The sequence below is a fragment of the Microcebus murinus genome, chromosome 19 (assembly GCF_040939455.1).
Source record: "Microcebus murinus isolate Inina chromosome 19, M.murinus_Inina_mat1.0, whole genome shotgun sequence".
Lineage (NCBI taxonomy): Eukaryota > Metazoa > Chordata > Mammalia > Primates > Cheirogaleidae > Microcebus > Microcebus murinus.
The window spans coordinates 47,297,572-47,313,470 of record NC_134122.1 but is presented as its reverse complement, the minus strand read 5'-3'; the positions used below and the strand labels follow the sequence as shown (position 1 = coordinate 47,313,470).

Below are 15,899 nucleotides of genomic sequence, written 5' to 3'. Positions count from 1 at the left end.
TTCTGCCTCCGCCCCCTTGGCTTGGCTTCTGCTGCCAATCTATTTTGAATCTGAAAATTTCTTCATATTCCAGTAAATACTGTGTGCATTTTAAATATACTATTAAGACGAAATGCTTTTCTCCACCCCATCCTGTGATCCTGGGACTGTGGCTCTTCTCCATCCTTCTTCAGTAAACATAATCAAAATACAATCAATATTTACCAAAACCTACCCGGTACCTTGAGAAGCTCAGTATCAGAAAACAAGGATGACAACTAAGCCACAACATTCCTACCTACAGGCTTAAATGTGGGCTCTCTCCCAACTTCAGAGCTACTGGGACACTAACTTCTGATCCGCACCCTTTAGTCACTGATCAAAACCATCATCTTCTCAGACAGCTGCTTCCCCGATGAATCACTGACTCCAGGCTTTTCACATTGAGCATAATGGAAATTGGAATCTGAATTACCTGGTTCCAACTGCGGTTTGGTTTTAAGTAGCTGGTTTCCCAACCAGCTGAATGGCCCAACTCAACCACCTGACTTCTGAGGCTTTCTCTCCTGAGCCCCAGATACAAATAACCAATTGCTTTTTGCATATATGTAAGCAGATGCCCTCAAATTCGGTATGATCTAAATTGAACTATCTTTGCAACCTGTTCTTCATCTTGTATTTTACACACAGTAAACCACAGCACCCTGGACCCTATGGCTCAAGCCAGAAACCCGGACATATCCTCGTCTCTGCCCTCTCCCTCACCTTTATGCCATCAATCAAATCCCCAAGGCTTGTCATTTCTCCCTTCTAAAGCAGCAGTGCTTCTCAAAGTGTGGTCCCCGGACCGGCAGCATCTGCATCACCTGAGAACTCCTGCCCCATCCCAGACCTTCTGCATCACAAACTCTGGGAGTGGAGCCCAGTTATTTGTGTTTTAACAAATCCTTCAGGAGATTCTGACTCTCAAGAATTTGAGATTGGTATGAGTAACCACACTAATCTGCCCTTTTTTCATCCCAAGTTTCTTTTCCAAATACAAGTCATATTATTTTATTAATTATTATAGTCGCAAGCGAAGAAAGTTAAGATGTATAATTTGTTAAAGGAAAGCTGAATATTTTGTACTTGTGCAAGACCCTGAATATTTCGAAGTCTTTTAAAAGGAAAAAAAAATGTGTAACCAGGTATAACATTTTTTAAAAAACAAAAAGATCTTCTACTGCCTACCTGTTTCCGAGTTGAGGGCAATACATCCCTCTCTTGGATTGTTCCAACAGTCTCCTCAGAGTCTTCAGCCTCCAGACCACACCCACGGCACACCCCTCAGTCCGTACTTCACCAACGCCCAGAATGCTCTATTTTACTTTATTTTATTTTTATTTTATTTATTTAATTTTTATTTTTTTGCGACAGAGTCTCGCTCTGTCACCCTTAGCTATCAAGAGTTCAGTGGCATCATCCGAGCTCACAGCAACCTCAAACTCCTGGGCAGCTTCCCGAGTAGCTGGGACTGCAGGCACACAAGCTATGATGCCCAACCGACTTTTCTATTTTTAGTACAGATGGGGTCTTGCTTTTGCTCAGGCTGGCAACTCCTGAGCTCAAGTGATCCTCTTGCCCTCAGCCTCCCAGAGTGCTAAGATTATAGGCGTGAGCCACCGTGCCCAGCCCAGAGTGTTCTCTCTATTAAATAAAAATGGGAATCTGATCAGTCACACTCCTCCACCTAACACCCTCCAGTGGCTTCCTACTGCTCTCAGGTTTAAGGTCCAATTCCTAGACCTTTTTTTCTAGAAGCTTCACAAATGGCCCAGGGTACCATCCAGCATCATTTCTTAAGACGTCTCCTCTGCTCCCACTGTGACCCTAGCCTCCAGGCGTACTGACCACCCAAAACTCTTCTATCACCTCCCCTTAAATACTGTGCCACCGTGTCTGTTCACCCACTAGCCACTTTTGACAGTGAGCTACATAAGTACAGAAAGAGGATGCACATTTTTCATAGAAAAATTCCATAAACATTGTGGGACAGGCTAGTGACTACATAGGGTTAGAAATAGAAAGAAAAGTCAAATTCTCAGAATAAATTCATCTTTTATATGTTACCTGATTATAGACGATGGGTCAACTACAGCCTGCAAGCCAAAACTGGCCAGCTGCCTGCTTTTGTAAGCAAGTTTTCTTAGGAAACACGGCCATGCTTATCCACTGGGCATTGTCCATGGCTGCTTGTGCAGTGCAACAGCAGAGTTGAGTGGTTGTGACAGTCACTGTAAAATATTTACTAAGGCCTAAAATAGTTCCTATCTGGCCCTTCATAGGAAAACCTTGCCAACCCCTGATCTAGACAATAAAGATAATAAAAAGAGAATAAAGTTTTGTTCAGATTTCCAAAGTCCAGTAAAAATTGAAAAGAAAAAAAAAAAAAAAGCCCTCTAAGCTCCTAAACGGGATGATGTTTTCCCATTTGAAGGTGCCTTCACCTTGACATAGATTCCCAATTCTATACTTCTCCTGGCTCTTGGGATGAGGGAAAGGTCACAAGAAATACAAGTCACATCAACAGAACTAATTAATAGTCAATGCATATCCAAGAGCAGTATAAGAAAAGAAAATCTTCACAGAAAAGTTGGGCTGAGTCACCCATTTTAATAAAAGTCCATCACACAAACTCAAAATGAATTCTGAGTCACCCAACACTGTTTGCCAAATGGGTGATAAAAAGCACCGATTGTGAAAGCCAAAATGGATATCTAAGACAGCATAATCCTTTCAAGTGAGGAAAAACAAATTATAAAGAAGAAAGTATGTCATTGCCTTAAAAAAAAAGTGTGACTGCTACAAATGTGTTTTTTAAAAAATTCATCTTTCTAAGCTTCAATTAACTTTATGGTTAGTGAACATTCTAAAATCCAGAAAAGTATTGACTGGTAGCACTAGCTACCAGAAAACTTCATGGTGGGGGGAAGTAAGAATAATTACCATTACTACTTTTGCAACAATACTCTTGAATTGAGCATAATGGGAGGGGGAAAAATTACCTGTTTTGCCTTCTGAAATAAAATAAACACATATTAGAAATTTACTAAATCATATATATGATCAGAAATATAAAATAATCTCAAAATACATTTAAACATGATATTCTCAAAGTATGCTTTAAAATACATATAGCTTGAACAAGCCTGATGTGTTGGCATGCACTTGTAGTTCCAGGCACTCTGGAGGCTGAGGCAGGAGGATCACTTGAGCCCAGGAGTTTGAGTCCAGCCTGGGCAACATAGTGAGATCCTACTTCATTAAAAAAAAAATGCTTAAACACATACGTATAAAAACTTGAGTACTAATGACTACAGCATCCAGTCATAGAACCATTCATTGAGTGGGAACAGGACAAACTACCATAAATTGCAGAAACAAAAAGAAATGTGACAGAGTCCTTTTTAAAATGATAGAGTCCAGAGAAATAACAATATTTAAAATATGTATTAAAAGCCTTTGACTTCACAACGAACTATCTGACTACAAAGATGGTGAACATAATTTGACCCACCAAATAATCAATATTGTGGTAAAGAAAAATTATCAATACTGGGCAATTTTTTCTTAAACCATACAACAAGTATACAGATTTCAAAGAAAGAAATCAAGTTGGAACTTGTTAATACATAGCCACTTATTACATTCTTTATGAAATAAATCTATTTCATAATTTAAAATAAAATTGAATAAAAAGATGCCCGTTAGAGATAACTGAGAATAGTAAGCAGATCTCTTCCTGTTTATATCTATTGATGGTTCCTATGAATAATTTTACCTCATGGGAATTATCTAACCAATAAAATCAAACTTATTCCATGTGGTAGAGTTCCTTAAAAAAGAAGATCAATCCTGTGTATCAAACCAACCTCCAGCCCTTTTTGGTTCTTCTCTGTCTTAATTAATGAATTCAAGGTGAAGTAGAGGTCCTTATTCTTTGGTGAGGTGTAAAAGAAAGCAGAACCTTTCCTTCTTTCATGCCACATTATTTATAAAGGTTACAGACACTCACACATGTACTCACAGAGAGCTAAATAAGTAAGTCGTATGCCAGTATTTGAGTGTGATACTTCTACAGACAGAACCCGGGGAGGCACGGAGTCACTACAGAATGGCCATGAACATAACGCCAAGTGGGCATGACCAATTCACCTTCACAGTTACCTCCCCAAAGCTTTTCCTACTCCCTGCATTTCCTTTCTACGCCATCCAGAAAGATGTGAGGGAGTGTGGTCTGGGGAAAAAATGTGGTCATTACAGCAGCAAAATCAAGAGTAGCAAATGGATTAAGAAAACAGGATGGCAATAAGCCCAGAAGCAGAGATCCAATATGGAGTTAATTCCCAGACTAATTAACTCTGGAGCAAATCCGTATGCCATCCCAACTTCCATCTTCTCGCCCTTCAGCTGTTTATAAAATTATCAAATATAGGCTGAGCATGGTGGCTTACACCTGTAATCTCAGAACTTTTGGAGGCTGAGATGGGAGGGATCACTTGAGGCCAGGAGTTCGAGACCAGCCTGGGCAACATGGGGAGACTCCATCTCTAGAAAAAATTTTAAAATTAGCTAGGTGTGGTGTTACATACTTGTAGTCCCAGCTACTCATAGGTAACCCCTGATCATTCAAAATAACTCAGTTAATATATTCTCCAGGTGCTCTTCTCCTCAGCCACCAGGGCTTTCCTTACAGTTCTCTCTCCACAAAATCAAGGCATGTTAATATTTGTTGAATGGCTATGTCAGGTTCTACAATAAGAACTTGAAAGACAATAATTATAAAGAGTAATCACTAATAATCACCTGACACGATGTGCCAGACATTGTGCTAAATGCTTTATAAATAAATGTCACCTAATCTTCAAAACATGCCCAGAAGTAGACATTATGTATTACGCATGAAAAATTTAACATGATCTTGGGTAAATGTCCTAAGCTCTTAAGTAGGTGGAGGAAATGGAATTAGAATCCAGTCCAGGACCGGAGCCCACCTACTCCATCCATTCTGGGAGACCTGTCAGGTGAACACAGGGACATGGCATTACATGCAAATGGATTTGCTCCAGGGGACACCTTCACACAAAATTTAATTCTCATTTGGGCATGACATGTCACAAAGGACATCCATGCAATAGGTCCTTCTAGAGAGGAAATGCAGACTTAGATAGTTAGAAGGTGTCTCAGGTGTCTCAGAAGGTGACTGAGAGACAATGGCTTCTAATCCTGAACAGCAGCCTATGACCAAGTAGAACTTAACCAGGGAATAACAGTTGGGGCGGAAGCCCATGGAGCCCTGGGGGTGAGAGAAAGCGTGGTGGGTAGCACTTTGGCACAGTAAGCGTTTGGAGGAACAGAAAGGGAGTGAGCCATGAGATGCAGAAGTAGGACAGTGTTGAAAGGTAGGAGGAAGACCATGGAGGTCCAAATGATTTGGGCTTCATTCTGACAGAGAGATCATTAAAGGTTTTATGTAGAAAAATGATATGATCAGATGGACGTATATCACCGGGTTTCTCAACCTTGGCACTACTGACACCTTGTGCTGGATAGCTGTTGGGGGAAGCGGAGGACGTCCTGTGCATGGTAGAATGCCTGGCAGTGCCCTTGTCCTCTACCCACTAGATACCAGCCGCACCCCTCTCCCCACCGTGACAGGCAACCAAAAATGTCTTCAGTCATTGCCAAATGTGCCCTGGAGGGCAATATGACCAGGATCTGAAAAACCACTGGACTAGATTGAAGAAACCAGACTGGAGACCAGTAACTGGCAAACCCAAGAAGGTGAAGAGAAGAAGCCCAGTGTGATCATCCAAGCAAGTGAGGACCGAACCTGAAAGGTGATTTTCCTGATTCCCTCTCACATTATACAATACGGCCTTACAATGCAGCCCTCCATAATCATCTAGACAAAATTCCAAGTCTGCCTGTGCGAAACCTTCTCTACCTTTGAAGTCCATATGATCCAGTAGTGTCATCATTCTTCCCTCTTCATCAAGGACATCTACAGACCTTTTTGGTACAGCCTTCACTAGTCAAGGACTTTATATCATGTGGCCCTGTGTCTGCTTCTTAATACCAAATCATCCACAATCCTGTGGGAATTAAATCCCAGCCAACGCCCTGAGCCTCTCAATACTACGGACATGCGGCATTCCCTCCACCATGGGATGGACTTTGGAAGCAGTAGAACACCCCACCTCTGAAATCTCAAACACCAATATTCTTTTCCTCTGGCCACAACCTCCAACAAATCCATTCTCTCTGTATTCTCACTGCACCTGTCCATTCTTCACCATCCTTAAGAACTCCAATCTTTTGGTTCATCAACATTCTCTTAACTTATTATAATTATTTGCTTATCTTTTAGCATATAACCTATGGTCTATGCCAGCAATATCAGCTCCCTTGCCCTCTAGGAATTGCCACCATGATGTCCAAAACAATCACAAATTCTAGATGTCCAAAACAGAACTATCTTGCCTGAAACCTATTCCTTTTTTTAGTATTCTGACTCAGAGTACCTCAGAGATGCAAATCAGAAACCCAAAGAAATCATCAACTCCACTTCCCCACATCTGATCAAATGGCAAGTCTTATCGATTCTAAATCCTAAATATTCCTCGTATCTGTCTCTTTCCATTCCCACTACCTCTGTTTCAGTTTAGACACTTTTCTGATCACCCAGAAGCTAATTTTAATTCTCTTCAATCCATTCTCCATTCTGGGACCAGAGTGATATTTTATAAATGCCAACCGGTTTATGGCTTAACTACTCAAAATTATTCAAAGCATCCCCAGGGGGACATATATGTCTTTGTTTCCATGTTTGGCCTCCTTTCCATCCTTCATTCTCCCAATGTACACTCCAGAAATACTTACTAATAGTGCTCACATGAACCTCCCTGCTTTTATATGTGCTGCCCAGTATACAGACGTCTCCTTTTATGGCTCCTCTCTGCAGCAAACTCCTACTCATCCCTCAAGTCCCTCAAGTCTTGCCCCATGCATTATCTCCTGGACTACCAAGGAGAACCACTTAACCCGTCCCCTTTGCTCCTTCTACTGTACCTGTCTCCACTAGGACCCCAAACATGATTACAACCTGTGGTGACAGTTAACATACACAGGACACTTATCATATGCCCATGTTGTACAAAATGTTTATCTATATTGACACTTTCCTCTCACTCGGAAACTACTACATTATGCCCCATTTTACATAAGAAACAAACTTTGAGAAATTAAGCCATTTACCTAAGTTTTCACAGGAAATGGTAAATCCAGGATGGTTTGATTATAGAGTTCACTTCAGACGCTAAACTCCAATAATTTATCTGCACATTTTATGTCTTTAAAACAGACAATAATCCCGTTGGGAATAGAGGCTTTCTTTTCATCTTTGTGTCCCTAGGAAGGTAGGGGGCAGGGCAGAAGGGAAGAGTTGAAAAAAAAAAAACTTAAAACAGTTATAAGTTCCATTTATAACTATGGAAATCATAGTTAAATATCAAGAAGCCAATCTAATATAGAAGACAAAGTCAGTCTTCTTCAAAAAGAGTTGAAGGAATTCCATGAAATGGCAAGAATGAATTGAAAAATCAAAGATATTCAGAATATAGAGGGGAAAAGACACATTTCTTCTAAAAAAAAGACACATTTCTTCTCCCAAAATAAGAGGCAATGGGATACTTTTGAGCATGTGATTGTTTATTAAAAACACAGAACTCATTTGAACTTCACCCAAGGAAATCCTTATTTGAGTGGCCTGGGGGGTGTGATATTGGGATACTGGAATATTGAGAAGGAAACAAAGTCAGAGCACACTAAATACCTCTGCAGTGCAATATTTACACAGTGTACAGATGTCTTCCAACTTTTATAATGAACCTACAGATAAACCATTAACCTGAAAAGCACACCCTAAAGATACAAGTGTATCTGGCAGAAGCTGGGAGGTTGATGGGGCTCAAACTAGGCGGAGGCACTAACAGTCTAATTTTACAAGGTGGGTGGGGCAGCAAGAGATATTATCTAAAGTTGATGAACAACTGCAAAAAGTCATAAGCATATTTTTTAAAGTTCAAAAAATTATCATTAAATTGACACTAGAAATAGCAATATTAACTATATTGGAAGAAATGGGGAAGGACAACATAGGAGTATAACTGAGCTAAATCCTCACTGTGGGTGACAGTTAAAAGGCAAAGTCAAGAGCAGTGTCAATAAGGGAATCAGCAAACATAAAACACTGCAAGTCAACATGGCTAATATGAATTTTGATAAATAAAATCTTATATTTACTAATGACTTCTACATTGAGATTATAAAGATGTCTTCAAGGAAATGTAACTAAAATAATTCTAAAAGCTAGTCTGAAAAGTTATCGTTTTAATGCCACCTTTAAAAGAAAAAAATTTTGAGAGTTGATGCTGTACAAAAATATTTTAAAAATAAATATATGGCAAACTTTACATAGATGTATGTATATGAACGTATATGCTCTTAGAGCTGAAAGCTATGTCAAGGCTTTTTACTGCTTCTCAGAAAAGATTTGTGTGGGCTTGACTAAATAGCATCTAAGTATTCTTCCTGTTCTGAAAAAAAATGAACTCACATGCAAATAATCATTTCTGTTTGTTCACCTAAGTCGTCTTTCTGCCTATGGTGACAATGATTAGACTACATTCCATTAGTTTTCTGAGAGTGGCTGCTGCTGGTTTTGGTTAATGACTTGTCTTTCAACAGGTTCAAGATCTTGTTTCTTTTATTCCTTTTTAGCCTGAATTTCCATGTCTTCCTTGTCTTTAATTGTAGCTTCACTCACACGCTCACCCAAACCTATGTCCACTGACATACACACCAAGGAGCTTTTGCCCATCTTGCAAGCATGAAGAGCACCACATATTTTTAAAAAAATCAGCAGATCAGCTAAACCCAAACAAATCCAGCAGCCAAAAACATGCATCCAAAAATATCCCACTAGACAGACATGTAAGATAAATTCATAAAAGATTAAAGTTATAATCACATACCCCTGAAAAACACACTTGAGCCAAGTTAACTTGCTTGACTCCTGGTGATGGAAATGGATAATGTGATATCTGCCCTAGTTATGATTAAAGAAATCCTAGAAGAGTTTGTTAATGGGTAATCAACTATTATGTAAGATAAGTGTGGTTGGCTGGAAAACAGCTGCTGATGAATATGACCCAGAAAAGGGGATCTCATTATGAATAAAAGCAGGAGAAAAATGACTAGAAAAGGTTCCGGAAGGAAAAAAAGAAGTCTTTCCTTAGACCACAAGAAAACCCCATGATCTACAGCTTAACAATCTAATCTACTAAGCAGAAGCAGTAGCATTATCCCTGTGTTTTCTCTTACTAGCTTTGGAATAGGTCTAGCTTAGAATTTTATTTGAGACATAAACCCATTCCTCTCCCCCTAAAGGCAAAAAGTCAATACGAGGATATTATCAGAGAAAAAGAAATATGCCAATAGTTTGTGTGTCCCCAGATTAGTCATGGAAATGGAAAGAGATGATGCAACAACGTCATTAGGCCCATAAAGCAGCTCAATTTTTACTCTTGTCTCATAGAAGCCAGTTCTTTTGATGGCTGAAAAATTTTTAAGTATTATGACCCTCATTTTGATTGGCTAATGAAGTCAATGTCATTCTGCTCAGCAAAAGGCAAAAGCTAATGTTTGTCAGGAAATAACTAGTTACTAGTTTTCTAAGTAATTTGAATCTCCTTTCAGAAGAGTATAGAATGAGCACCAGTTCTGTCCTTAGAACATTATTCTTCTAAAATGGACCTGTGTTCTCCATCTCAGTAAATGGCACCACTCTCTACCCAGCTTCTTGAAATGAAGACATCGTCCTTGATTTCCTCTTGTTCCCTTGTCCCCTTGTCTGACCCACCAGAAGTCCCATCAGCCCCATCTCCAGAACCCATCCCAACCCATGGACCCTTCTCCACCTCCCTCACCACTGTCTCTCAGTCAGCCACTGTCATAGCCTACCTGGCCTTCCTGCATCTACTCCTGCCCTCCACTCTATTATTCAAAGACCAAGCTGGATGATCCACATGAAACAAAGCCAATGTGTTCCTCTGCTGCCTAAAACCTTCCACTTAAAAAAGAAATCCATATTCCTTCCATGGCTTTTAAGATCCTGCCTGTTCTGGCTCGTGAGATCTGTCTTGTCTTCATCTCACTAAGCTTCGGCTACACAGCCCCTGGGCTGTGCCTGTGTGGGTCACACTTGTGCCCTATGTACTTGCCCCTTGACAACTTGCCTGGAACAACCTTCCCTCCGACCTGGCCTCATGGGTCCCTAGAGATGATCCCTCTGCATTCGCAACCCGTTCACTCAATCGTATCATTCCACTTTTGCTTCATAGCACGTTCTAGAATCCGATAGAATTAACTTATGCTTTTTTTTTTTTTGTATCTGTCTCTCCCCACCCTGAATAGGATGTACATTTCAGGAGAACACATTCTCTTGCTCACTAACATCTCTCCCAGCCTAAGACATTAGCTGGCCTGTAGAATGCATTTGGTAAACATTTGCGAATGAGTGAACATGATCACTCAAAGCCATCCTTAGTCTTTGAAAGTTCTTGAAACCTTAATCAAGTTAAAATGGAAAAGAAAAACATGAAGTCTCTCTATATTTTCTATAGCACTCTACAAAGCAAAATGTTAGGCCCTAAACATGTTTAAAAATAGCATGGAACTAAAAACAGAAGGGCTGACTGAAGTAGGCTAATCCATCAACTGCATCAGTAAGAGCCCCAGATCAAAACTCTCCATTGCTCTAATTACACATGGAAATGGAGAAGGAAGGAGGAACAGGGGAGAGAGGTGAGAGGAGAGGGTGCTCTTAGGGAAGGGAACAAAGTCACAAAGTCCAGGCTAGGAAGAGTGCCAGCTATGAGCTTATTCCCACAGGCTGTTCTGTCTCGAAGCACAACTGACCTCAAGGGAATTGTTGGTTAGAAAAGCTCCCAACAGCTATTTTCTGGAAATCAGCAGAGAGACTAATTATCAGAAATTTCTCTCTCCATAGAGAAGCACGTTATTCCCCATCCCCCAGTGACACCTGTGGCTTCATAACCCCCTGTATTGTTACATTGTCACCACCTCAGGTTTTGAAGAAACTCCTGCACTGTGCATCCACTCAACACATTTAAGTATACGGAATAACATTTCTCATGAGAGTACCTTTAATTTCTTCTTTATTGTGTTCGGTTTGGCCATGTGCGGGGGAGAGTACGGAGACACTACACGGCCAACAAATAGAGTGAGGACAAAATGTAGTCACAACAAGTTCAAGGGAAGAAACTCCCCATCATGAGGAAATCCTGCACAAAACATGAAGGGATTTTACTTTTTTGTTGTTTGCTTTTCACTCTCTCTACCACACCCAGCTGCCCAAAATAACACGACTGGGAAGAGTTACTAGTCTCTACCGCGAGGGCAAGGAGAGAGGTATAAAAACCAACCAACCAGGTTAGTTGATTTAAAAAAAAATAATAGAGAAAGAGAGAAGTGAGATTACCCTATTCTTTTCAGCTTATTCCAATCCCACATTTATAGACCGACAAGACTGTTTACTTCTGGGTTTTAAGGGAGGAAAATGCAATTAATTTGGGAATAATTTTTAATCAAAAAGCCAGTGCTAGACATGGCTAGTGTTTGGCTTTGTCTTTACTATATATAGGTTTGCCAAACTGATAACATCTTCTAGAATGCAGCTGTACAGCACTCAACCTACCATCATCCTCACGTTCTATGTCTTCAATAACACAGACCTCTCAGAGAGGAGACAGGAGGAAAAAATTTAAATAATCCAATTCTTCCCATAGGAGAAAAAGACCTACCCTGGTCGTGATTAGCTGCCATGTCATTCAGAAAATTATCACAGGAAACAAATGTAAATCTCAAAAAGGAAGCTTTACAAGTCACACAGCACAACCTGGGGGATTTTCTTTCAAATGGGAAGTATCAAGAAGACCCCAGAATATTTTATGTGATTTGTTTGCCTGATACTGAAAAGAGATAGAAAAAGGCTGCAGGTTGTAACACGTAAAGAAGAGGAAGAAGAAAAACAGGCAAAAATAAACACTTTATTATGTACTATAACATCTTGACCTCTGCCAGGGTTCGTTTTCATTGTCTTTCAGAACTCATCACTATCTTGCTCCTTGAACAAGAAGGCTGACAAGAGAAGACAGTGCATTTGACAGCAATGGAGCAAATGCAATTAACCCATGCAGAGGAGAACCCATCACCCCCAGATACTCAGAAATCCTGAGCTCTGTACAAGTGAACCCACCAGACCCTCACTATTCTCACGAGAATTTCCTACATGAGAAGTCTCACATGTCTAGGTTTCAGATGCACGCTTATCACAACCAACGCCACACACAGGCACCGCATACCTGAGAAAGTTTAGCCACACCCTGGCTTGAAAAAGACAGCCCAGCTGTGCTGACACTCGTTAGGAGACACGGACATGCCTTTTGAATGACCGCTGGGCAGCACTGACCCTCTGGGCCAGCGGGAGCTGCAGACGGTGCTGCGTCCCGCCGGCCTCCAGCAGGTGCGTGGGTGAGGAACGCGCTGAAACCGCGTTCTAGGGCCCGTGGAAACCTGTGGCCCCGCTGGGATGAACACCTCTGCCCTGCCGAGCTGCTTCTGCAGGAATGTCTACGACCAGCAAAGTCAGAAATACTGACTTAGAGCCACTTTCAAATGATCAGTGATGGAAGCAGGCTAGAGAACTACCGAGTAGTCATCTGTTAGGAAAAGGAGGTTTGGCAACTATACTTAATACTCTAGTGCAAAAGAAAAAAAAAAAAAAACAAGTGTAGAAACAAAGTGAGCTTCCGAGTGGCCGAGAGGAGGAAGGCTTCGCATCACATGTTGGTTTTAAATTACAGGGTGACTGGGCAGAGGCCCATGGCAGCTGCTGTTTGGACGGCAAACGTGCCTCTCTCGGACAGCGGTGAATTCCCCTACTTACGTCGAACGAGGCTGAACTCGACTGGGCATTCTGATTACACGGTTCCCTGAAGCAGTCGCTAAAAGGCAGCAGAAGCCCCATGGCAATGATCCGGGAGCAAAACTTCTCCGCTTCCTCTGGCGGCCCGTTCTCCTGCTGGCTGAACAGCTTCTCCAACAGAGTTCGCCCTACGGATGAAACACAGTCATTAGAGGGAGATGGGGCACGTCCCCTGGCTCCCAGCTCTCCCAGAGGAGGGAGGCCTGGTAAACACTGCCAGGGAGCAACGCCGTTTCCAAGGCAACCGGCTGCACAGTGAGGCGCCTCTAAGCCTTGCAGAAGGCTCTGCAGTCAGTGGCCGGAGATGCCACACAGGAAAAGCACCCATCTGGTTTGCTCTCCTGGCCCCCAATACGTCCTGCCTCAAAAGAAAATGGGCCAAGTTATGGGTTGTACAGCTTCCATCTATCTAAGAAGTCCCCAACCTTTTTGAATAGTTTTTGTTGTTGGTTTGGCTTTGTTTGAGATGGTAGGATCTCACTATGTTGCCCAGGCTGGCCTCAAACTCCTGGGCTCACGTGATCCTCCTGCCTCAGCCCCCAGAGAAGCTGGAACAAGAGGCATGTGCCACCGCGCCCAGCTCCCTTTTGGGTTTAACTGGTAAATCCTCAGTTTTGGATTTAACTTTGGATGCAAAAGGTTAAAACCCTTTTGGATTTAATTACAGATGATTTTCTAAAGAAGCAGTTAGTAACCCAACACGCCACCATTTAGGCTCAGAAATGTCAGTGACTGATATTCACAGTCTCCGGCATAGCAATGGGGAGGGGACAGAAGATGAGGAGACAGGGAGACCGGCCAAGGGACCAACCCGTGAGAAGTGAACAGAGCTGTCTGGCAAAAATAGTCGCCCTGAAAAGAAAAGTGATAGAGAAACTCAAATTTTTCTGAGAAGTTCATTGGAAATATAACTCTAGGGTAGATCCATACATAAGTTTTTAATTATTTTCCCGAAAGAGAGGCACAATGAGAAGACACTGGCTGAGGCCCCGAGAGGACCTGGGTCTACCTAGTCCAGGGGTTCTCAGTCCTGGCTGTGCCTGAGTGTCACCTGGGAGAACAGCATTGTCAGCAGCAGGGCCCCAGCGCTGGGGTTTTATTGGTCACCATTTGGATCTACTGTTAGTCAGAGGTGACGGCCACGGGTACAGTCCCTAACCTATTTCTGACTCTACTTCGTCTCTAACCTTCAGAAATGTATGGAGCTTGTTTCCATGTTCATAACCAGTGGCACAAGAAATAGAAAATCTCTAGGGTTCCTTCCGGGGCCACAAGCGTTCCTCAGTTCTTGCCCTGTCACTGCTCCTCTGTCTAATTAGCAGATTCCTTCTTCAAATCTAGATCAACATCATTCATCCAGAAAAGCCCTCAGTGATGCCCTCCACCCTCTTTTGGAATCCTTCATAGCTCCTTTGTGCAATTAATTATTTTGATTAATTAATTAATTATTTGTGAAATCGTTTGTTTAACATCTCCTTCCCTCACTAAGACATAAACTCGCTGATGGCCGCCATCTATCTTGCAAACCTGACCACCTGCACATAAAAAGCATCCATAAATGTTTTTAGGATTTCCGCATGAATACAGTGAATGGTATGATTCTGTGACAGGTGCATTCACATCATGGTCAGAACTAGAAAAGAAATATAAGTCTATACCAGGGGTCCTCAAACTTTTTAAACAGGGAGCTAGTTCACTGTCCCTCAGAACGTTGGAGAGCTGGACTATGGTTTAAAAAACAACTATGAACAAATTCCTATGCACACTGCACACATCTTATTTTGCAATAAAAAAACAAACGGGCAAAAACACCTGCATGGGGCCCGCGGGCCGTAGTTTGAGGACGCCTGGTCTATACCATCAAACTATTTCTGGAAAGGGCTAAATAGTAAATGTCTCAGGCTTTGTGGGCCACATAAGGATTCCATTGCATATTTTTCACTGGTTTGGTTTGGTTTTGAACAACTTTGAAAATGTATAAACCATTCTTACCTCAGGGCTGCGCAAAACCAGGCCAGCTCTATACTTCAGTTACAACCACTAAATTTCAAACGTATAAATGTTCACTTCTATCAGGACACTAGTCACGAAATGTATTAATATATGCCTCCGTTTCTGTCTGTAAAACAAAACTAATCTCAAAATCTGCCTTTCGTATCTGAAGTGACAAAGCAGGGCAAAAAAAAAACCTCTCTATTTTCTCCATTCTTTCAAATCATTAGAGGATATTCTTTGGTCTCCCAGGAATTATTTGGGGAAAATAAAGGGTTTTTCCCCTAAAGAAATTCAGTTTACCGGCATCTAACTGGAACCTAGGAAACAAACGGCATCCCTCAATTCTCAAGTGAGTAATTATCATAACAGTATACCCATTGTATTCATCTTATGGGATGACTGGAAATAGTCCTAAAACTCATTAGTTCTTTCCCACCACTCAGATACTATGTAGGATTGAAAATAAGGGAAGCAGGAGCTTGCTTGTGTGTGAGTGAGCGTGATAGAATAAATGTGTTAAGTGCAAATCAAGCCAAAAAATCATCAAAGGGGTTCCAGAACAATGTGGAAGAGAGAGAGTATGACCTGCTGGAACTCCAGTTCTATGATGAGCAAATAACCCTAAATCCTTAATCCAGGGTTTCTCTACCACAACGCTGTTGACCTTGAACCACATATTTCTGGGTTAGGGGGGAGGGGGTTATCCTGTGCAGTTAGCAGCAACCCTGGCCATCGCCACTAGAGGGCAGTAGCACAACCACCCCACTTGCAGCTGTAACAGACAGAAATGTCCCCAGACGTTGCCAAATGTCCCCTG

The 15,899-nt window shown here is 41.6% G+C and overlaps 1 protein-coding gene across 2 annotated transcripts in view; it reads right to left on the bottom strand.

Moving 5' to 3' along the window:
• FMN2 (formin 2) overlaps positions 1 to 15,899 on the bottom strand; it is a 307,908-nt gene that overhangs the window by 259,820 nt on the left and 32,189 nt on the right. For both annotated transcript variants that reach the window (XM_012738321.3, XM_075995507.1), the window contains exon 2: positions 13,049 to 13,215. In XM_012738321.3, the coding sequence (XP_012593775.2) occupies positions 13,049 to 13,215 (167 nt within the window). The remainder of the gene's footprint in view (positions 1 to 13,048; positions 13,216 to 15,899) is intronic.